At 45.9% G+C, this 24,089-nt stretch overlaps 1 protein-coding gene across 2 annotated transcripts in view; it reads right to left on the bottom strand.

The window, feature by feature from the left end:
• LOC135379095 (uncharacterized) overlaps window positions 1-24,089 on the bottom strand; it is a 51,991-nt gene extending 27,902 nt beyond the window's left edge. The window contains exons 1-6 of one of the 2 annotated variants that reach the window (XM_064612349.1): window positions 23,977-24,089; window positions 14,948-15,143; window positions 10,401-10,505; window positions 5,898-5,999; window positions 4,974-5,111; window positions 4,399-4,500 (exon numbers count right to left, since the gene is read on the bottom strand). In XM_064612349.1, the coding sequence (XP_064468419.1) occupies window positions 4,399-4,500; window positions 4,974-5,111; window positions 5,898-5,994 (337 nt within the window). In that variant the 5' untranslated portion in view covers window positions 5,995-5,999; window positions 10,401-10,505; window positions 14,948-15,143; window positions 23,977-24,089. The remainder of the gene's footprint in view (window positions 1-4,398; window positions 4,501-4,973; window positions 5,112-5,897; window positions 6,000-10,400; window positions 10,506-14,947; window positions 15,144-23,976) is intronic. The other variant, XM_064612350.1, reaches the window with a different exon arrangement.

Below are 24,089 nucleotides of genomic sequence, written 5' to 3'. Positions count from 1 at the left end.
GCGGTCACCAGACCAGCTGGCAAGTCTCGCAAAACTGGATGCTAGGGGAAACCGATGGAATGCTGCAATTATAAAGCGAAGCCTTCGAATCCGACTTGCGTGTGGCAGGAGGGGGTATAATGCCGCTACCTTCTGAGCGCACTCTTCAGAGACGAATTGAAGGAATCAAGTTCAAGCCAGGTGAGGATGCCCCTTTCACATTCTATACGCGGCTTGAACTAAGAAAAATTTTGCCTTTATCTCCATCAATGTAGCTAGATTGTAATACACATGAGAGCTTTCTTGAGTGCACACAAATCTTTTCTGGCATCCTCGAAGATCTGCTGCCTGTACTAGAATGCAAGGTGGCATCGCTGACACCAGCTGAGCGACACTGTCTTATTTGTGGACGAGATGCAGCTTATGACAGGACTTGACTTTGACATGAGCAGGAAGGAAGTGATTGGGATGGCACAATAGCACCAAGCGCAAGCAAAAAGGCCGTGCCTCCCAGCACTATTCCTTTTGCCACGCATGCACTCGTCTTCATGGTCGCAGGTCTGTCAACAAGATGGAAGCAAACTGTTGGTTACCACTTTTCAGGTAAATAGAAGCACACACTGTTCAACAATCCAACTGCCTGTAGAGCTTTCATGGCCACATACTTATTTCAGGCGACTCCGTGTCAGCAGCTGCACTGAAAGATGTTGTGTTTTCACTGATCAAGAAGTACGAGTCTATTGGGCTGATCGTTGATGGTGTCGTCTCCGATATGGGCCCCTGCAACATCGCTTTGTGGAGGCAGTGTGGTATCTGGGCAAACCGTAATGGAAATCCCAGCGTGAGCTGCCCTCATCCTTGTGGCGAAGCGAATGCGACAGGTGGCAGGAACCTATACTTCATCGCAGACGCGCCCCACATTCTCAAGAATATCCGCAACCACCTCGTCAAGGGGCAGACCATCTTACTACCCCAAGATGTTGTGAAAAAGCATGGCCTGCCAGGTGTTTATTTTCCTTGTATATTTATATCTCATACATTGCGTTGTCCTGCGCTGGAATGCTCATATTGCAAAACTTTGTTTCCAGGTGCTTTATAATAATATATGGTACTGTTCACTTTCAGGTTTCAGTTTCTCACACAAAAGAGCTGGCGGAGCTGGACGACAGTCATGACCTGAAGATTGCACCACATTTGAAACTCAAGCGTCTCGACGTGAAACACTATGAGAAAATGAACGTTGCCTCAGCAGTAGCTGTTCTGAACCGTGCGGTTGCAGCAGGAATCCGTCTGGTGTGGAAATGGGGAGACTAGAGAAGGAAGCACTGACAACAGCCTGGTTCGTTGAGCAGGTTCACAAGTGGTTCTGCTTAATCACTTCAAGGAGTTTCTCCACTGCGTTGAGTTCTGCTAAAGCCACAAAGCATGAAGAGGCAGTCAACTTCCTTAGCAGCTTTGTCGAACTGTTCCGGAATGTAAAACCCAGGGGACAAAATCAGAAAGACTGCTTCAAACCGGTTCGAATGGGAGTCCTGTTGACCACCACAAGTGCATTGCAGCTTCAGGAATACTTGAGGAAAGAACATGGTTTTCGCTTTGTGCTTTTAAGCAGGCTTTCACAAGATGTGCTAGAAAACCTGTTCTCCACTGTACGCATGCACAACCCCGTCCCCAGGGCTCTGGAATTCAAGGCTGCTCTTAGGCTCATCACGCTGACGCAGTTTTTTTAATCCCAGCATTTCAGATGTTGAGGAGCAGTCGCTTGCGTACCTAGCCGGTTATGTATGCAAAAGTGTACAGCAGAAATTTGATATGTGCACCGTCTGCACCAGTGCCCTGAGGTTGAACGCAATACAGTAGAATGCCAGGCTGATTGCTCTTAAGTCATACCGACGACAAGAAGAGGAAAATCCACTGATAGTGCCTTCGAAGGACGTTTACACGGTTATAAACCATGCAGAGAAGGTCTTTCTCCAACATAAGAAGCTGTTTCTGTCCCTTCATCGCAGTGCGGTTGGGAAATATCCTGTCCCATTCGCTTGAACGTGTAGTCAGCGTCGCCTTAGCAACTTGTCCGGAGGTTTCACTCACAGGTTGCCATGCCGTACAATCGAAGTTAGTTAATGCCTACATGTTATTGCGACTTCGGATACACCTGAGGAAACTAAATGCAACTCACCTAAAGAAGCAGGTTCAGGACGGCAAAACTGGCAGTAAAAGTGCTGGAATGCGTATCCTGGCAGCAAACGTGAAGTAAAGAAGCTACTTCAAACAAGGGACCACATTCAAGACTGCAGAAAGATTTATATGAAGGAACTTCTGGTGCTTTATCCTCTACCCAGTGAAAGTTGTAGCTCGGGCAGTGAAATTTTAGCCCTTGCTCTGCCACTCACTGCGAAGCCCAAGCAGTGAAAGTGCACCACTCAAGTGAAAGAGACAACATTTAGAAACTGTATGCGGTCGTGTGCAGGATGCTAAGTGAAAGTTTTACCCCAACCGGTGAAATTTTAGCCCTCATGAACATTTCATAATGTACTCTGCCACTCACTGCGAAGTCCAAGCAGTGCAAGTGCACCACTCAAGTGAAAGAGACAACATTTAGGAACTGTATGCGGTCTTGTGCAGGATGCTAAGTGAAAGTTTTACCCCAACCGGTGAAATTTTAGCCCTCATTAACATTTCATAATGTATTTTCCTTGCTCTGCCACTCACTGCGAAGTCCAAGCAGTGCAAGTGCACCACTCAAGTGAAAGAGACAACATTTAGGAACTGTATGCGGTCTTGTGCAGGCCTAGTGAAAGTTTTAGCCCAAATTTTCTCTCTTAGACATTTTCCATGTATCTTTCTGGGTGTGAAAGAGTGCCTGAAGGAACTTGTGCATGCAATGACATTTCAAATGCATCGGTCCTCCATGCACCTCTAACAATAAAGCCACCTTCAATCGAAACGGAAAGAAAAAACAAAGAGCTGGTTACCACACTTGTTTCACAGTAAAGTTGCTGTCGCAGCTAATAAACACTGCCCAAGACAATATGTTGCTCTGCTTTCCATGCAGACGCGCATACGCTGCAATAAGCAAACGGTCCCAACTTTGCGGACATCCTGCCGCAATTTTCCAGTCAAACTGGATATGTGACTGCAAAACTTTGGACCACAGAAGCTGAACGAATTGTACGGTCCATACTTATCACGTACTGCTTGTCCGTACCGATCGGTTTATCTCGCGCATGTCTAGTCTCGACCAGTGGGCTCGCGTGCACCACTGCACGAACTCTACTATACGTATATGCAAAGAAGCAACAAAAAAGCAAAGAAACACGAATCGTAACGTTCCTAGCTGCCTATCCCTAACCCTGCCTATCTACCCGCACTGCGCACCAGATGCTGGATCGCGGGTTCGAAGTGTACCCGACAGATGGTACTGTCGACGCCGTCAGTGGGCGCAAGTGCGCCCCGCGAACAAAATGGCGACCCGCTCTCTCCAGTACCTCAGTGACGCTACTCTGAAGCGTAGCTTATTTAGTGGCTCTATCTATAGAAGATCAACAATTGAAACGCGGCAGTCAAAGAAAAAAAAAAAAAAACGTATCATATACGATTGTCGACGTCGCTTCTGTTGCGATCTCAACTTCATGAGAACGGAGGATCCACACGAAGAGGCAGACAAACAGGGCTCAAAATCCGCTATGAATACATTATTTGGCATCAGTGGGGTCACGTTAAGATAAGGAGACTGGAAATATATCAAGTGCTTCATGCATAGTCAGTTTTAAAGAACGATGCGAAGCTAGGTCTCCCATTTTGTGGAACCGTACTGCTTTCAAAAGTAGAGGGAAGCAACCGTTGCGACAATCAAGGTGTTTTTTTTTTAAATAGGACGACACTTTTCGTTAATTCCACAAATTGCAAACCACCGTGCCCTCCTTTTTCAATCGAAGTTCACAACCGTACTTCGTCGGTACTCCAATTTGCTGATCCACTGCTTTCATTGCCTGTATGCGCCGGAGCGAGCACACAGCTGTGCCAGCGACCCCACCCACCCGGCAGCGATTGGTGAAGACAGCGCGGCACGTCTGTGTGCTATTTGCCTTAAAGAGACAGTAAGATGCAAAAACAAGTTCGCTTCAAATTACGTTACACGGTACGTTAGTTTCGTACTTCCGATCATAATTCAGAACTCGATTTCGTTGTGCAGCTACAATCTTTATTATGCTTCGGCACTATGAAGTCTATCTTGTTTCAACTCGTGAATCGGTGCTTCTAGTCTATGATCCACATACAAGGCCTTGCCACCCCACAGAGCATGACAGTCCCGGTTAAAAACATGTTTTTCAAACACTAACTTTCATTTGATAGCAACTTGTTTTTGAATTTTACTTCCGCCGTAAAGAAGCACATTCACAGTGACATTTGACTCACCTATCCTCATGAACTTGCCGTGGTAGGAGAGCAGACCCGCTCGTCCAAGTAGTTCGTGAAGCTCCCCTTTTGCTTCATCTGCCGCCGTGGACGTTCCTGAGACTGTAAGGTAATGTCGTTTATATTCCTACGTTGACACATACTACGCTGACACATATTTTGATTTTCTGAAACGACAGAGAGGCTCATGTGGCGGTAGCACAACTGTCGATTGAGTCAAGTATCTGGGTAAGAATACAACCGCTCACAATTCTACCTCACTATCCTCCACTTCCCCGTAGTTAGGCATAGAGGGAACTGGGCGTTCCCAGAAGAGCCTATGCGATCGTTGCTACCATTTAGAAGGCTCGTGAACGCAACTAGAATGGTTAGGAATGCCTACGGAGAATACAGAAAACAGCTCGTAAACTGCTCTGCTGGTGAGGCCGGGATTTGAGGCCTGACTCAACGAAGGGACTCTTGCCGGCTTTCTCTACTGTCATTATGTACCACGCACGCATGCCAACACGTGGTACATGAAGATCTTGTCCCATTTCAAAATTTCCTGTTTTCTGTTTATCTGGTTTATGATTTACCTGGCTGTGGTTTCCACTCTTTCAGTGCTTTCTTCAATCTCTTTACGTGAAGTGGCTTTGTGGCCATATGTACCAGGGTGATGACCTCCTGGAAGTCGTCCGGCGTGCAGTCACGAAGCTGCTGCACATTGTCCCCGCCTAAGGGCAGATCAGTAAGTGAGGTTAGAGAGCACTGATATCTTATCAAGACACGAGTCTCCATGCGTTGCAGAAGCACCAGTGTCATTATTCGCCGCCTCCGTCTTCGATAAAGATTTATCTGTATGTGTCCACTGGTATGTTGTCGACTGAACAGTCTCCTTGCTTTTCATTAACGCACTGACATATGAATCCATACTCGAACATGCAAAGTATTAAGACATTTAGGAATATGCGAACGGATTTTCCTGTAAATTCCTTAATTTACATCATGAGGCGAACATACGTTGAACTTGGGAAGATGCGGAGCTTCATGTGAAGCAGCTGCCGCTAGTAATGTAAAGTAATTGTTCTCGAGCTTACAGTTTTTGTTCGAGGACATTTCACCTAACATGAACAAAAAGAAAAGTACGCAAAATCGATATTCCTCAGCATTATGGGGTCAACGCTACGAATATCTGAGGAGGTTTTTCCATTACTTCTGAGGGTGTGCGAGTCTTGCTGTTTTCGGGAGAGAAACATGACCAAGTAAGCTGTAAAGCGGTGCCGAACGTTGCAACATCGACCTCCATCGACATGCTTTCGGACGTGACAGTCCCTTTAAGCGTACGAACTTCTGCTGGCATCGTATAAGGTTTCGAACCCGTGACCCCGAGAGCGGTCACTCCCAATATATTGACGGTGCTTGGCTGACGACAAAAGCGACCTATCCCCGATTGAAATGCGCGGAGACATGAAGTCCCACCGCGATCACCACCCTCATCATGAAGTTCTGTTTTGACTCACCTATATCGATGAACTTGTCGTAATAGGAGAAAAGGTCAGCGTCTTGAAGGAGCTTCTCAAGCTCCGGGTTGGATTCATTTGTCGTAACGGACGTCATCGTCTCTGCAAAGTAAGTCAGTTCTTGAGCGTGCGGTTCACACACGGGAAACACAGCGATTTAAAAGGTCGCCTGTTTCAGGTAAAATTATTGTTGCGAATGATGAAGCCGTGAGCTGTAAATCCATCAGTAGCAAACATGTCTTTAGAATGCCTGTCTTATTGATCTCCCTTTCCGACAAGTTGTACAAAACATAATCAACAAAATGAAAATAAAAGTAATTACATGAGAAAACTGATGTTCTGAGGCATCTTTCATCAAAAATAATTACGCGTGGAAAATTCCTCTGAGAATATTGAAACAAAAGAAGACACCTTCGACAGAGTGGTTGCATCTATACTTTGAGTAAGGCCACTTGTTTACAAAAAAAAAAAGAACAAAAAAAAACAATCAGCATGGCCGAGACTCTCACTTCGCGGATGACAGAGACAGAAACAGCTATTTGCTGAATATGACGCGAATAAACATATTCCAACATCTGTCCACAACCAGAAGATGATGCCGGCATCGTTTTGGTAGGCGTCATCATTCTGCAAGGCGGCTTCACCCAGCGCTCGGGTGCTTAGGTGAGGCCCACTTTACAAGACAAGCAGTATGGCCAGTTTGTATGTACGTTTCTGCCAGAAATGGCGGCACGTAACGCTTCTATAGCAGGTGAAGTCCACCTTACGCAGGAGCTCGTGTTGCTTCGTGTCGACCTCTCCCCTTCGTATTCTTTGTAAAAGTATGTTCATTTCTGGCACGGTTTCTTCGTCTTTCCATGGGCGTCCCATTTATTCAGCATAAGGTAAAGCATTCCAGGAAGGGCGGACAAAAACGTATAACCAAGGGACCCAAGAACATACCACGAGGACAGTCGAATGCTCTGATATGTAGACGGTCGGTCCTCTGATAAGGTTCAAAGTGTTCCACGACATCGAAGTATAATACTCTATATCTCTATATCTGAGAGTGAAGAGCACGGAATTTCCACAAATGAACTCTAGATGGAAGCCACGGTCCCTTTTGTTTCCCGCACTCCCATGGTGTGTACTAACCTCTGTAGGTGACGTGGTGCGACATGCGCATATGGTGTCTGTTATGAAAAACGCTATTTATGTGCCTCGTGAATGCCACCTCGTCTCATGGGGAGGGGTTCTTGTTCGGGAATGACCCGGCAACGTCCACCAGCTACTCCACCAGCGACACCACACGCTGTGAAGGTCTTCAAGGGAAGGAGCATTCTTGGCAACCCGAATGTGAGCGATTAGCTGGACTCCATGAAAAGTCTAAATACCGCAGCGATCAGCAAAAAAAAAAAAAAAACGGAGCTAACAGCGCAGATACGGCCACCTGTACCAACGGATTAGACGATTTTAAAGGAGCATGGAAATGATCGAAATTAAATATGACGGGAAAAGTAGAAATTACGACTCTGAGCCCTGTGATACATATTCGCACAAAAAGTTTGAGCGTAGCGCGCAATCCTGGAGCGCGAGAGAGCTTTGAATCTCGCGGCAGAAATGCCCCCTCGCTCGACTGCCAGCCGCTGACGTCATATGGCCGCGCCGTCCTTTTCTTTCTTTTCTGCGATTTCTCCGGTGTCGCCGCGCCGGCAAGCCGACCGTGCAGGAAGCGTTGTTGTTCATCGGACGTCGTGGAAAGGACAGGTGATGAACTGAACACTCTTTAGGCGACACGTCTGCTCTTCTTGACGAAACGTTTTATGAGTTGGAATCTAAGCTCCGCCAGCTTCGATTTCGCCACACGAATGTACCGGAGGCTGATAAATGATGCTGCTAATTGTGAACGAACATTGGGATTGAAATATGGTGCTTCTTCTTGGTTACAAATGTATAGTCATGAAGACGCGGCCCATTTCTGAAAAGGCTAACCTTTTCAGAAAAGCAAGCGCCACCCGTGGCACGCAAAGGCTTATGGGAACCTCGAGCGCTTTGAAGCATTACGAGACGGCCACAGGCGGAGGTAGAGGAAGAACACCAACATTCACCCGTATTGGTGCTATCCCAAATTATCCTACGTGATACTATATACGCATTCATTAACCTTGGTTAGACGGTAGAGGAAAACGCAGACATGCCGTGCAGAAAATACACCGTCTTGTTCTTGATCGTCTCAGGGAAGTATGTGGCTGTTTTCACCTCAGTTGTTGCTAGTCCAATCGACAAAGCCTATATAGTGCAGCTGTAATGACACTTTACGGACGAAATCACTGTCCTTTTGACAAGAACACAAATGCAAAAATAAAGCAACACGCTACAGCTCGATTACTTTTATAAATCTGTCTTACCGCATTTATTGAAAGCGTTAAGTAGTACATCAGTTTCTGCTGTTCTAATGACAATTCATTTTTCGACTCAAGTTAATGAAGAACAAAAGAGAACCAAGATGGACACTTCTTCTTTAATGGACACTAGCTTTCATGTAGCAGACTATATTTCTTTAGTGTAAAGGTTCTTGGTTCCCCTCATGTACATTATTTTACACCAGGGTGTCGAACCAAAACGTTTTTCGTTCCGGTTTTCGTTCCGGTTACATCATAAACGATCCGGTACCGGTTCTGCTCCGGAGCAAAAAAATAACGGTTCATACCGGTTTTTAACCGGTTCTGCTTCTGCTGGGAATATTCATCCCCACCAAAAAAAAAAAAATCGATGCTACAAAATGTAAACTCGTTTATTCCGCATACATGGTATTTAATATTAATAGACCACTGTGAACTTGGTAGCTCCTGGTTCCTGTAGGTTACCGTCTGTTCAAATGGGCTTTCTCCTTTCTTGAAGCACATGCTACAAATTGACTTGTTTGGCGTGATCTCATAAGTAAAGTACTTTCTTGCTGGGTTGGAGCGATCGCGTCCCATCCGAATGTCTGTTGCTACTGTCTAGCCAGCAAGCACCATCGCACGAGTACGACGCAAATCGAGGAACACCTTCCCTCACAAACGCGCTCGACGGTTCCGTTTTATTTTCTTCGTGTCCTGTCCACAAAAGAGTTGCCACTTCGCACGGGCTTGCCCTCGCGTATACGTAAATGTATTCAACTTAGCTGTTCTCAAACAAGGGACGCGTTGCGCGACATTACCGATAAAGAGCCGTTATGCAGCTTCCTTGGGTCGCTGTTTAGTTGAGGAGAGTTTGCGGGGATCAAATTAAAACGAACGCTACGGCACATTGCTAGAGAGTCACATGTACCTCTAAGTCTGTGTGCGTGCGCGAACGATAAACCATTACAAAGGGAGCCTAAGGGTCATAGTATACCGACATCCAGTCCACCGTAAACCGCAACCCTCGTATAGTATCCATGACATGACTTCAGAGCATACGACGTCTGTTTCATTCGCCTATCCGTAGTCCAAACCGGCGAAGTTTTTTCTTCGACCGAAAACCGTTAAATATATTTTTCGGCTTCCCTCCTGAACGAAAAAAATGTATACGGTTTCGATTCCGTTCCGGTTCGCATCAAAATAGCGTTTTTTTTCGGTTTTCGGTTCCGGTTTTCGGTTCGCTCCGACACCCTGTTTTACACCGTCTGATTTACAGGTTCTGATTTACGCCTGAAGGAATGTAGTCTGCTTTATGAAAGCTAGTGTTCATTACAGAAGAGGTGTCATCGTTGGCTATCTTTTGTATGGCCTCTACTTGGGCGCTGACTGGTTCCACTCATCTACATTCTAGTAACCAAGACCTCGAGACGGTCAGTCTTCTAAAGGGGGCTTCGCCTAATGCTCTCGTACGCTAGGTAAACCCGCTTTGCGCAAGTGTGACGCCTACCAAACCAATGCCTATTTTCCGCTGGGGTTCGTAAAAACAGGGTATATAAACAACGAAGCATATTCCTATCGCACTCAACCGTGCTACAGTGCACGCACTACTTGGTGTTGGAACTTTATCGAGGTTGTAGGAAATCTCTCATGTACTCTTATAACACTGAAATAAATTGATACACCCGGAATTTTCTCTCCCCTAAGAGTTCCGCACAATCTCAGCTGAATCTCGTCGTGTGGCACAACGTATTTGGCTTCCATACCAGAGGAGTACGTGACCGAGCAACATCGGTGGGCGCCCCGAGCAGCACAGTGTACTGAATGTCGAGTGCAATAGGGGTGGACGGGTAAGTTGAACACCTTGAACAGAGTCTTGAAGCTACGAAACACTGCTAAGACACATACCGTCCAACCTTATTCCACTCGACTTTCAGTACACTGTGCTGCTTGGGATAGTATGCATATATCAGGTTTCGAAACCGCTACTTCGCCGTGAGCTATGCGACGCCTCTGTTCCAAGGACGACCCCGCTTAGTTGTAGTACAACACTGTCACAACGATTGTCGTTAACCGTTCCAGGACGTTTGAAGCACGTTCCTGGTCTAAGTATGCGCTAGCACGCACTGCTGTTTTGGCTTACCTATCTCTTTGAATTTGTCGTACTAGGAGTGAATGTCGGCTCCTCGAAGGAATTCGTGAAGCTCCCCCCTCTCTGATTCCTCTGCCGGAATGGACGTCATCGTCACTGAAAAGTTAGTCAGCCTTAGCGGGTGATTGACATATGGGAAAACTTCGTGATTGAAATGGTCGTTTGAGGTTCCCCTAACTCAACCGGGGCGGAACCGCTAACTAAAGTTAGCGACGCAGCGTATCACAAATGGCAACCATGAAGACGTCAGCTGCTAGGTCATAAGAAGTAAAAGTGTCCAAAATAAAAGGAAGAGGAAGCAATAGACGCCCTGAAAAATGGAATTGCGAATGCCGAAAATAAACCAGCCATCACCCTCCCCCTCACCTTCCCAAAGTGGAAACCGCAGAGCATATCCGCATTGTTGCAGACTTTAAGGTGCCGCTAATACGCTTGTTACACGGTCATTCTTAACCGTGGTCCTCAATAACCGCCATCAGCCTACCTAAACGCGGTTATCCTAAACCACCGTTCGCTGCTGTTACACGGCGTGTATCATCACAGTTTGCTGTGGTAACGTGGTTTCATTTCCGCGGATTAATATTTACTAAATTGAGCACTTAGAAATAAAATCAAAAACTGCGGCTACATATAAAATGATTGAATAATATATGCCTAACATACTTTTCCTGTATCGAACTTCTTTTTAAACAACATAGCCAAATATCGGCACGGTTCTGTTCTCACCGCACCGTTCCATCGACATGCTCGCCGCCATTTTCTCGGTTTGGCAGCCTAAGCAGAGGTTGCCTAGCTCCGTTTGCACTAACAGCCGTTAGCGGCGTAACTGCAGTTAGGTCGGCCGTCTAACGGTGTCGAACGGCGGTTATGAGTAACGGCGGTTTGTCTAACCACTGTTAAGGATGACCGTGTAACAAGGATATAACTCTACTTGAGTTGAACGGGCATTACGACTCTTGCTCAATTGGTTGATGGCATACCAGTTGGAAAGAAGAAAATGCAGTCGCGTTTCTTATATTTTGGGGTAGATAATTCCACAGGTTCGGTGAGAAGTAAATACACAGTTTCTTCGGCACTTTGGCACTGAGAGAAGATTCAGGTGAGATGATCGAGTGAATGCAGTGCTAGTATTGCAGACGATTTTGATGTTTGGCATAAAAACCTGGTTGTGCAGTAATTTATGCGTAAGTAATAAAACGTGATGCGTCATATGTTTACTCAGAGATAAAATGATTAATAGAGGGTACAGGTGCCGGACACCTTCGTTGTGTGTGATCTTCATGACGGTTCTGCTGCAGTTATTCTGGTCTACCTGAAGTTCGCGTAGACCAACTACGCTATGCCGTAGACAAGAGTAAACAAGGCTGCCCTCTACTAGTCGAGTGCAACATTCGCGTATTGCGCATACATTTAGCATAAAATAAGCTGCAGAAGTGTCGTCAACATTTGCCACACTCACTTCTTATTGAAGATTCGTGACGTTGCTCTGCGAGTGTAATCGGGGCTAAAATTGCAAGGCGTCAGTGTGACGGCGGACATTCTGCGTACAACGTACAATCCCTGTTGGAGACAGGGCACACACGTGGTCAACGAGGCTCGTAACAAGGCTCCTTGAGCTATAGCCTTATCAGAACTTGCAAGTAGTATGTGATACAAACCAGTTTCTAGCTTGTTCGGTTCTTGCAGTACTGAACACATGAGGTCACCAGTATCAAATCGCGCTGGTTACTTAGTTGAAGAAGAATCAGCTTCACGGCCGACCTATGTTGCCCCCTCCACCAACACAACAGAAAAACACGAAGACCGCCTCTTTCCCCATGCATATCGCATACGTATGTAGAATTCCAATGGAGGATTTGATGCTCTTCCGAAGCAAGTTTTGTTGCACCACCGGGAGCAAGTCTGTTCTATTGGCAGATTGACACAGTACTGGAATCAATGCCAACGGGAGCTTCGTGGTGGCCTTGAAGGAAAGGTTGCTCCAATGGCAAGGTAGGCTGCTCCGCCAAAATAGGCAACAACGGCCCACTTCCATATTCGCGTCGCCCCTGGCGGCGGATTGTCGACCGTCGTGTCCTTCCCCCAATAATGGTGACGCGCTTTTTGGACTGGCACGTTCCGTGGGAAAGTAGCAAGAGAAGATTGGAAGAAGAATACGGAAATAATGTAAGCGCACTGTACTCATTACCATTACAAAGTGAAGCGTAACCGTGAAACCGATTTTCTCCCCCAAATGAACATGACAGTCGCCCGCAGGTGGCTGCGCGTGCCGCGCATGCACATGAATGCCTACCCAGAAAAGTTCCATAGCGATGTTTTCCGCTCAAAGATGGCGGACGCAAGGACCGCGCATGCGCATACAGGAAGGCCGTGGCGAACTTAGTCGAATATACGGGAAGCCGAAATATCTATGCTACAGCGAGTGCAAAATAGAGAAAAAAAATGAAAACAGGCTTTCTTTTTGACGCGCGTATTTCAACGGGGCAGGAAATCGCCCGCAAAGATGCGATGAGAGGAGAACATTCCCCCGCCCAGATGATAGAAAGAACACTGCAAAAAACAAGAGCAAAGGAAAGGAAGAGACATCAGGATAATAATCTGATAAGTGTTAACAAAAGTAACCCAAGCAGTAGCTCCCGTCTCCTCTTGTTCTTTTTTTTTATGCTCGATTCATCATGTAGGCAAGGGCATGTCCTCCTCTCATCGCATATTTGTGGCTGATTTCAAATACGCCTGCGTCGTTCAAATACGCCCGTAAAAAAAAACAGTGGTTCACTTGTTTTTTTGTTTTTTTTTGCACTGGATGTAGCAATCATTGACAGAATGGCGTAAATGCAGGCTAGCTGGTGGATAAATTCCATGATAGGCAAGCCTGAGCGATGGGCAAGACACGTAAACAAACACAAACACGAAGGCTCAAACCAGCAAAACGTTTTGTAGCAATCAGCTCCAAGTTGGCTTGGGACATACGACACAGGGATACTTCTTCATTCGAGTGGCTCCCTGCTAGATACCAGGAAGTGGTCTAGTAAGAAACGTGTAACTAGCTATTGTATTCATCCTCAAGTATTAATTTTTTTCTAGAATACTACCCAGCCATCAGTTGAGGCCCAAGGCAGAGCATGCAGAATGAAGAACAAAGGGACACAACAATTCATGTGGCTCACACAGAGCCTAAAATAAAGAAAAAGTACAAAACAACAAGTGATCACCTATTTTAGCACGCTTAGTTGATCCATAACTGCTTTAGAAAAAGCTGTGGAGCTAGGAATGCTCGAAAGGTATGGTAGTAACTGGTTCCATTCGTAGTATGTGTGTCCACTGCAGTTTCCAGCAAGGATGTTGCTCCAATGGGGAAATATTACACCGCGGTGTTCCGTAACCAGATGGAATGACACGGTGACATTGTTCCACCGCAGCCAATGCTCCGTTGCGTAGGTCATACATCCCGAAAGGTCAACAACGCGGAATGTCGAGCAATACCAGTCATTACAGAGTTTGAGTTCATCGTACTTGAAGGCGATAGCGTAGTAATAGATAGCGGTTGTAGTCCTCCGCACTGCGCAAAGCTCTCTTTGTGTTAGTGGCGTGCGCAGAACCAGCAACGCTATCCCTTACGTATTCAAAAAGCTATACTGTTCGATGTACTAAAGCTCTATATTATCGCGAGGATTACAGTTAATACTACTTCTAATACAAATACAGGGTCGGCCACACTTAAGAGTATCGCGGGAGCGCATGATCTGCAAGTACGCCAGTGCCGCGTAATGGATGCTCCTGGGTTTGAGACCTCGTGCCTGGCGAACGTTCGCCACCTCTCCGTTGGGTCCGTCATTGCTCTCGTAGCACTAGCGGGCGGGGAGACCCACCTGCTGTTGCTATTCAATCTCTGCTGGGGATGTTTTGATCAGTGCGTGGCTTGGCGTAATCTTTTACTATTCTTCACAATTTTGATAACACAGAGATTACGTCGCGCCACGCACTGATCAAAACATCGCCAGCTGAGATTGAATAGCAACAGCATGTGGTTCACCCCGCCCGCCAGTGTTACGAGAGCAATGACGGACCAAACCGAGAGGTGGCGAACGTTCGCCAGGCGCAAGGTCTCAGAATCAGGAGCATTCGTTACGCGACGCTGGGATACTTGCAGGTCATGCGCTCCCGCGATACTTTTAAGTGTGGCCGACCCTGTACTATTTAATACTCCAGGGGAACCAATAGGGTATCTTAGAATAAGTTTTTCTTTTTCTCTTTTTTTTTCACAAACCATTCGAGGGAACTGTGCTTCATATCCATGAAATGAGTAGAACGGAATGCTGAAGAAAGGCCATAGATAGGGAAGAAGCAGCACAGATTGTCTGCAGTGATGACATAGTAACACTACGATCTGTCTATGAGCAGCGGAAGCAGATGATGTAGAGGTTGACACAAAGACACACTGATTGTTAAAAATAATTGTTCAGAAGCAATTATAGGTTTCCAATTACAGTCGAGGAGAGACGAGATTAATAAAATGCACGCGGGGATGGGAATCTCACCTCACTTGCGACGTCCACTCCCACAGCGGCAGTTGAGGTGGCGATTCATCTGTCAAACGAAGGAGTCTGGAGCAAGTACGCTTCTGAGGGCGGACCGATAAGCATTGTCTTTCACTGCGCACTTCTGTGCCGCCCAAGTAGGTTTCGCCTTCTCTTTTGGGAAATGTTGACTTCAGCTGAGAACGGAGGAATAGACCTACAAGAGCAACAGGTAGCGTGTGGACGTTAAAGGGGCAGTGCGCTGACATACAGGGTGTCCCAGAAAACGTCTCATTGAATTGTAACGAAAAAAAAAAAAAACTCCACCTAGAATGATGCGGTCAACTGAATTTGTTCTTACTAGGTCTTGGCTACATCCTGATGTGAATGTCATGTAACGTAAGTTTATTTTTTGCGAAATGAAGTCGAAAATTGTCAAGTGTAGGTCACTTTTTTACTCCACTAATGTGAAGAGCGTGCCGAATTTACTCCACTTGATAATCAACATGATAATTAACAGAGAAATTAAGGATGTATAATATCGAAAAAAAAAAGCCGAACATCATGCTTCTCGGGACACCAATAGCATAGCGCTTGATTACTTCTTAAGTGCAAAGCGCGACAAAAGCAGGTCGCAAATCCCGCCCACAAAGTGATAGTAAAAAAAAAGCGACAGTTGCTGTAATTGGGAAATGGAAGGCATGATCCCAGCGGAAGCCAGATGCGATACGCCATGACTGTGTTATCCCTTTCTACTGTCACTCTGTGGGCTGACTTTGCCACATTCTTTCGTCGGACTGACAACGATTGGGGTGAAAAAGTCAGGATTAGGACCGCTCTGTCTTTCTCTGCTGTTTTTTCCGTCCTCACGCGGTCCTTATACCCGCTTGACCTGTGGGTACTCTCTCTATCATAAGTAAGGGGAACAGGCTACGTCACGACGTACCCTCAGTCTTCCTTCACTCTGCGAAACGCTGTTTTTTAGAACGAACGGATCTCATGAACATGACGTCATGAACCACATGTATGAAAGTGTCCCAACCCCTTTGAGTGGCATATAATTAATAGCGCAGAATGGGAAAAATCCCTACCACTACAGTAGTCTCCAAGCAACTGTTCCCAATTGCTTAAATGTATTATTTCTGTCAGGCACGTGGTTAAAAATAAATAAATAAGCGATACCAGAATGTGTGGCGTCATTCAACAGTCTACCAAGTCAATTTTCTCTCCCGTGAAGCGTTTTGATATTAAAGGGACAGTTTTGACCCCAAAAATCATGCAAAGACGCATTATCAGATGACTCCAAATACAGTTCTGATGGAATCAGTGGTTTCCAAAAGTCACAGCCCCCGGGGAAAATGCCTGTTCAACATTTCTGCTCTGTTGCTTGGTGGAGAAACGATTCGAGAGATGGAACGCCTTCGTTTTTTCGTTACTCGGTCAACGGCAATCGAGAGGGAAGCACTTTGCTATTGCTTGTTCCCGTACAACACCGCATTCACTTCGTGTTTTGTCCAACAGTCACTGTTAATCACGGACTACGCTGTGGCCGACCGTGAAGCGACTATAAAAACTATCGTAAAGAAGCACTGTTTCGACGACACATCTAAACGGGACAAACGACTTCCAACGTTAAATTCCTCTGTTAACGCACCGAGACACAGTTCAACAGGTTATTCTCAGCACTTTCTCCTTTTCGGCTTTTACTCCCGTGTTTGGAAGGAACTAGAAATCGGACTAGGAAGGGAGTTGCCTAAGGGCAGGAGCCGCCGATATTTCGAACAGAGACTGTCCTTCTTCGCCCAGAAGAAGAACAGTCTCTGTTCGAAATATCGGCGGCTCCTGTCCTGAGGCAACTCCCTTCCTACATCTCTACCGGTTCGCTAGATTTTTACCCATCTAGAAATCGGACTGTTCTTTCAGACATATATCCACTTAATTGGGATCACTCTGGTTTACACTTCGCAAAATAAGCTTCGAGAATACACTCCTCGAAATAAATCACGAAAAAAACCCACAGTGTAAAGATAAAGCCGTAAAAGTCAACTTTTGCGATAGAAATGCTTCAGATTCAAACTTTCAAAATAAATCGTCTCTGATTGGTCGACAGGCACGACAGCCTCAGAGCAGCAAGGCTTTTGGCTCCCGCGTCTCAAAATAGTTCCCCTCAGGGTGAGGCTTTTTGCGGTGGGCTGGGAACGAAAGTACCGAGTCTGGACGGCGATCAGTTTTCTGTTGACACTGCAGTTAATGATTTGTTCTGCTGCTCGCCTGTCAAATTTGAGTATGTGGAGCTCTGAATTCGTGTCGTGTCACCAAATGAGTAACCGGTGTTGGTTCCAGCTATGGTGGACACCTGCTATATTATGAACATTTTCGCGAACATCGCCATTCTCCTGCAGGGCTGCCTTGGTCGTGAAATCGTAGAGTTGAAAAGTGACGATCGACGAAAAAGCCTGATTCCGATACCGTGTGTTGTGTTTGTCCGTCTGTATGTGTTTGTGTGTGTTCCAGCCTCAGAACCGTAGAATCGTGAAATCGGAACCTGCCTGTGGTTTTCTGTGAGCCTACGTTCTGATAATTGCAGGGATCTGGATAGACTCTCGAAATGCATTTCTGCAAATAAGCTGCATATGAATGTGAAGAAGTTGTTGTTTGTTTGCAAGAAAAAAATATTTTCTCTCGGATGAATAGGTTGAGTCAGCAGAGGTGCCCTAATTTTTTGTAACCAGCATACGGTTATCTCAAAGTGCAACGAAATAAGATTCTAATTTCAGGAACATCCACATTGATTCGCGCACCTTCCTAGACAACGATTTGCCATGCAAAAGCTGCAAGAGATGTATCTAGACATAATACTTCAAGCACTTTGTTTTCACTGGTCTTTGAATACCCTGGAACCTAAGAATGCCATTTTCAAGGTCTTAAAAACCATGGAATTTTCTCGCAGAAATCTTTTTTATTCGCGTGGATATATAGTGCAAATTCTGGTTATCAGATGTCGGAACTGAAGAAAACCAAGCGCAATAAGTAACTGAAATCAGAAGTGTGAGAAGTGAATGTTGTATTTGTTTGCCTTCCTTTCTCTCCTATGATCTTCACATTCAGAAATCCCCAAGTATGTTTATTAGCAGGTCACTCTTTATGCCAAGCACCCATGCCAAGAAGAGGTCTAAAATTTACAGTACCAGCTTCTTCATTGTATGGTACCCTTGCACCTTTTTTTACAGCTTATAAATATTGTGCTGAAATATGAAATCGCTGTAGAACTTGCATCCTGCACGACATTACATTAAATGTGCTGCTTGTAGATCTGCAGCGTTGTTTCTTCCTCACGTTCAAGTGAAAAGGCAAAAAGAACGCTCCGAGACTGACTCTCACACAACCATTATTTCGGGGCCATGTCCTCGCACTAAATGGTCACGAGCATACTTTTGAAAACTGTAGCGGCACATAGGGAAACCGACGTTGCATTTGTACCGACCTTCTATTTCCAATAATTAAACGAGATCCTAATTACTACATCCACTTCGGATGTAGAACACGTTGTCATCCCTTATAACTGCAAAAATATGATTTCTCTAAGAATAAAAAAATCAAACTGGTATTTGTGTTTTATGTAATGTATGGCCCACATTTTCTTTTTGACCAGCTATGCCAGTGTGAGAGCTCCTACGCCAGACTAGCTAATTCCTCCTCTTTGTCCTCCATGCGGTCACATATATGTTAAACTACAAGGAAGCTAGCTGGTATCACAGTACCAAACAGGTGAATTAACATGAACACCATCACATAGTAGAGTGAATAACAACCACCATTATTGACTTAGTTTGCTTGGTCGAATGCAACTGAAGGTGGCATATTTATTTCCTCAGATTTTTTTTATTTGTTTGTTCCAGCTAAAAACAGAAGCCGTACACTGAGCAGCAGGGCATAATAAAACCCTTCATAAGCATCGCTTTGCCTCTTTGGCTTTGGCAAGCATGGCTTTGCCTCCACAAGCATGGTGTGAGGAAGGAAATAATGTTCCATGGAGTCCAAAATTGCCAAACGAGCTTTGAGAGCAGGCATTCGTGGGCTCGATTTAGCCATAGGCCAAGCAATTTTAGAGAGAGGGGCAGGAGTTCAGATTATTGAGACATCTGAAAATGGCAGTTTGGAAAGCTCGGTAGCATGGGCAATGACAAAGAATATACTCTGGGTCTTCTACAGCACTGCAGTGACAGTGTCTGAGAGAGTCAACTTGCCTCAGGTGGTAATGACACTGAGCTGTAAATGCCCCATTGAGTCACAGCCCATGAGTCACAGTGCACCATCTCGGCGAGAAATGTTTTGTGGCATCCAGAAACCAAGCTCTGGGTCAACATTGCTCAGTATAGACGGGAGGAAAATGTCAGTTGTCCATTGACAGCAAGACTATTTATACAATCTATTGATGTGTTGGTGAACGAGATCTGCTGTTTACATGACCAGTAACAGTCATTTGCTATCTTTCACTGTGATTTAATTAAACACCTCCCTCATGTGACGGTGTTCCCGGCACAGTTTTACCTTGCTGAACTACTTTTCGCGGCTCTTATCAAACATAACGTTAGCGGTTCTTCGTAGGCTGAGGCCGAGGAACGCAAGAGACGTTTACATGATGTTTACGTGATTACCGTCGTGACAAATGGTCGACACAACAGTTTTGCGGTACGTTTTATATGTTGCTCATCCTGGACATTTTTCGCTACCCGATTTCCTGTCCAAAACAGCTACGACTGCATCAATGTCACTTCACCCATGAATTCCTTCATGAGTTGCACGCGCGTGTTAGTCGTTACACCAAGTCGTTACACGTCTGAAAAATACCTGACTAAATCGGCAGAAGAAACATACGCTTTATTAGAGCTTGCAGTGATTATCCTTTTGATGCAGCACATCCCGCAACACCATACGGCTCCGTCGTTACTCCAATTTCTCAAATAGCCTCGTCCCCAATGGTAGCCGAACGGCCGAACCGCTGAAGCGTTGTTTTCCTAGTATTCCTTCACTGGAAGTCGCAAATTAAAGGCGCCCATCCGATTGACCAGAGTTCGAAGCGGCAGGTGACGCCTCCAGTGCAGTGGGTAAAGCATGAAGCTCCATGCAGTGCTTCTCCCATGCCTCACATAACAACTTCCCTTTTCTAAATCCACTCGTCCGACTAGGCATATGTGTAACAGTGAGTACAGAGACAACGGCGATTGCTCCAGAGCCGCGTTCCAGTCGAGGAGTAAGACGAATGTCAAAACTCTTCCCCTTGAAGTCGGCCCAGGACGCATATTAACCCCCCCTTGTCCCCACCCTTTCTCGACGTCCTTTCTCCGTCTGTCCACATTTGTACGCCACTAATACCCACCGTTGCTTCACGGCGTTAACAAAGAATTAAAAAAGGATTAAAGCTAGTTAATATATGGGGATATATAGGGGACATACAGGGTATATAGGGTAGATAATATGTGGGGCACCGGGAAATCGTTAAACTGTGTCGAATATCGTTATGGCTGTCATTACCATATTGACGTGCCCACCGCGAGAACAAATAACATATTTTCAACGATTTTGAATTGGTTGCGCATTAACCCGTGTTAATGTACATAGCGTATCGTCAGCTTGATATTCGAATTAGAGCCATTGCTGCTGATTCCTCAGAGCTGGTCAGCGTGTGGTGGAGAAGACAGAAGCGCGGAGTATCGGAGAGAGTGACAGAGGAGGGAATCCTATATCGGGCATACACATTTTATTCCAGGGAGGACGTGCATTTTTGGGCGGCCCTTATGCCTCCTTTCGTTTCCCGTTCCTCGTTCGCTCCTGGAAGTCACGTGGTTAGCAGTGGCGGTCATTTTATTAGGCAAACTGCGAATGACCGTGCCTTGCATAACAAAAAAAAAAAAAAGAAGGAAGAAGAAGAAAACTGTAGGAAGCAGACGGGGCCAAGTTTTTGAAACAGAACAGCTTCTTTTTGTTTTCACTATGCAAGGGCATCAACTCCAAGGCTTCGCCCCATCGGAGACGCTTCACCTACTGACAGCTGGATACGAGGCCGCGAGACAGAAGCTTCCAGTACTATTTTCACCTCTGGGCGATCGAATCGCGCGAAAGCAACGAATAATGGCCGCTGACATTTCTATGAGTCACAGCTGTTTAACCCATGGAGGAAGGAAACACAGGAGCGGCCCTTCCAAATTTTTGCCATTGGGACGTGCGTGCCCGCCTTCGCATTGCATTCTGGGATGCTCCTGTCTACCATGTGACCGCTCACGTGACCCCAAGAGCATGCGCAGGCCAGCTCCCAAAGCAGACGACGGGAGTCGTGATTGTCTTGCAGTTCAGATATCTGCATTGTGATGAACGCCGCGCGTCCAGTTTTATTTGTGTGTTCGGAGACTCTCGGTTTACCCTTCTACTACAAGGCCAGTCACGATCTGCAGGACGAGCAGGCAAGGACTAAAAACATCATTCGTGGCAGCGATGACGACGTGGACACGTTTTGTGTGTTTGTTGCTGAAGTGGTAAAGCCTGCCAGTAACCAAACTTGTACAACAATGGAGGAAATCAAATGAATCTGCAGCTGTAGCACAGCGCCAGCTTGCAAACGAACGATTCAAGATGACTCTCTCACAGACAGGGGTACGAAAAACCGATCAAGTACGTACTTACGAATGAAGCGTTATTCCCGTGACAGAGCTGCTTTCTGTTGAACGACAGCCGCAACCGCGGTAAGAACACGTTAACAAAACGTTGTTTCCACAATGGTGCTCACATTTTAAGAGTAAATGACTTTGGAAGAGCATAAAAGCACGGAAAGCAGCGCGAGCAACAAAGCGTTGCTAAACTGAAACTTTAGAGAGGATCACGTGGTGGACAGAAAGTAATGGCGGTTTTAACAGGAGCGACCGCCAGAGGGGTCCTACGGAAATCTGTTCGAAACGGCCGCTCCTGTGTTTGCTTCCTCCATGGTTTAACCTCTCTGACGGTCTATAGAGGTGACGTAATGAACATTTTCCACGACACTTCTGCGCATGCTCTATGACCGTGACGGCGCCAAAGAAGTCTATAGATGGCGCCGATATGGCGCCGGCTATAGGTTACCTTTAGAGCCGTATATTAAAAGGGAGTCTGGCCATTAATCGGTCATGCCTATACCTGAAGCTCCACCCACTTTTTCAGCTCTCCTTCCAATGAAGTCTCGAAATATGGGGCGCTATCAATCAGCCCATCCTCACTATTTCCCCCCTATCCAACATGGGCAGCGCCATTTTGGGTGGCACGTGGATTGGATGTGATGGAAATGGATACCTCTCGTAATCTGCAAAGGATAGTGGATTGTTGGTGTAAATTGATTAGCGCCACCTAGAGAGCGGACGACGCGTCGGGAATTGTCGACTGCTCCTGTTGTTTTACCGCTGCCTGCAGAACCACCTGCTGGGACACATTCTGTTTAGGGCAATATTTTTGAACATATCTGCGTGAATAGTTAGAATATAAGATGCAAGAATGTTCATATTCATGAAATCCAGCGATTAAATATAAGATTGTACAGCACAGAGCAGTTTTTGTTATGATTTCGTTATGATCGCCGTGTTGACTAGGCCTAGCAGCGCCGACTAAACGAGTTATTTTCAGTTAGATGTCGATGGATGATCATAAGTTGAAACTGATTTCCGAGAAACCTATATTAGGATGTGCATTTGCAGCGTAAAATCGGGTTAGTCTGTGAATTTTTTTTTTCTCACGAAATCCCCGCTTCACTGTGTTTGTTTTCGTCGCCATTTGGGGTGGCAGTATGGTGTCACGGCGACCCCTTGGTCAAAAGCAAACCAATGAGAGGAACGAAACTGTGAATGACAGGTCGAGACTTTGTGACTTCCTTTTAATATACGGCTCTGGGTGCCTCAACATCTGCGCCCTCTTTCCAAACAGAGCGCAAGTAGCATAAGCCTCTGTGCGCAAGTCTGTGCTTTGCGCACGTCGATCGTGTTTCGTTGGACAGCCTCTTGGATACAACGCAGTGTGAAAAAGTACCATTGTTTAAAGCGCGTTGAAAACTATTTTGTAATTCTTCGCAAGTGTGTTACGTAGCACTTCACTATCACGTTCAACCATGTTCCCCGTGGCGGAAATTTGTGGACGCTGCGATAGACGGGACTCTTTGAAATTCATTATTAAGAATGGAGAAATGGTATTATGGAGAAATTGTATTGCGGCTCGTAAGTGGTGTGTAAGGGACACTGGTACTCCGCCGTCGTTCTGAAATCATCATCAATATGCGTTGAGTACCCAAGTGATAAGCCTGAAGTGGACTCCTCGCGTGACGTCTTCGTCTATTTTTATCGTCTTATCAGTTGTTTATGCGGCAGCGGGCGACCCAAGGTGACCTTTTTACATCTTTTTTTTTTTACTGAACAGACCATGAAACGTAGGGTCCCTTAACGACATCGACAAACTGTTTAACAGCAGGACAATTACAGCATCTGTTTGTCCAACCACTCCCTGATACCGGATGGAATGGAGCAGTGAGATTTTTCTCCACCGCCAACGCTACCTGCTGCGTAGATCACTAAGGGTGGGAGGTGAACTACGCGGACGCATGGCGATACCAGCCATTATCGCGAAGATTAGCATTAATAAGGAAAACTCCGGTGAAAAGAATAATAGATTGTAGAAGAAGGTCTGGGTGTGGGGTTTCCCAGACACCCTTGGTGAGAATTCTGCTGCATATTCACGAAATGAGGAGAACGGAATGCTGAGGTAACGCCCATGATAGGGAAGAAGCGCATTATATGCGGTCACGATCTATAAATAGTATAATAGTAAAGCAGCATAGTCGAAATACTACGATCCGTAGGGGAGCATGAACCGTATGAGCATAGGGAGCCGAAGGGGTAGAGGTTCACACAAAGACAGGTGATTGGTAAGGTGTTATATTGGTACTATTACCTGTAATGTTGATCAGAAGCAATTCCAATTTTGCAATAACAAAGAAGGAGGCAACATTGATAATATACGTGCAGGGATTAGAATCTCACCTCTTTTCCGATGTCCACTCCTATAGCCGCAGTTGAGCTGAGGATCCGTCGGGCGCCCGATGGAGTCTGGAGCGACGCCTGCGTGAAATACGCCTATATCAGAGACCGACCAG

This window comes from Ornithodoros turicata, chromosome 1 (assembly GCF_037126465.1).
Source record: "Ornithodoros turicata isolate Travis chromosome 1, ASM3712646v1, whole genome shotgun sequence".
Classification (NCBI taxonomy): Eukaryota; Metazoa; Arthropoda; class Arachnida; order Ixodida; family Argasidae; genus Ornithodoros; species Ornithodoros turicata.
Note: the sequence above shows the minus strand (reverse complement) of the source record. Positions and strands in the feature narration are given on the sequence as shown.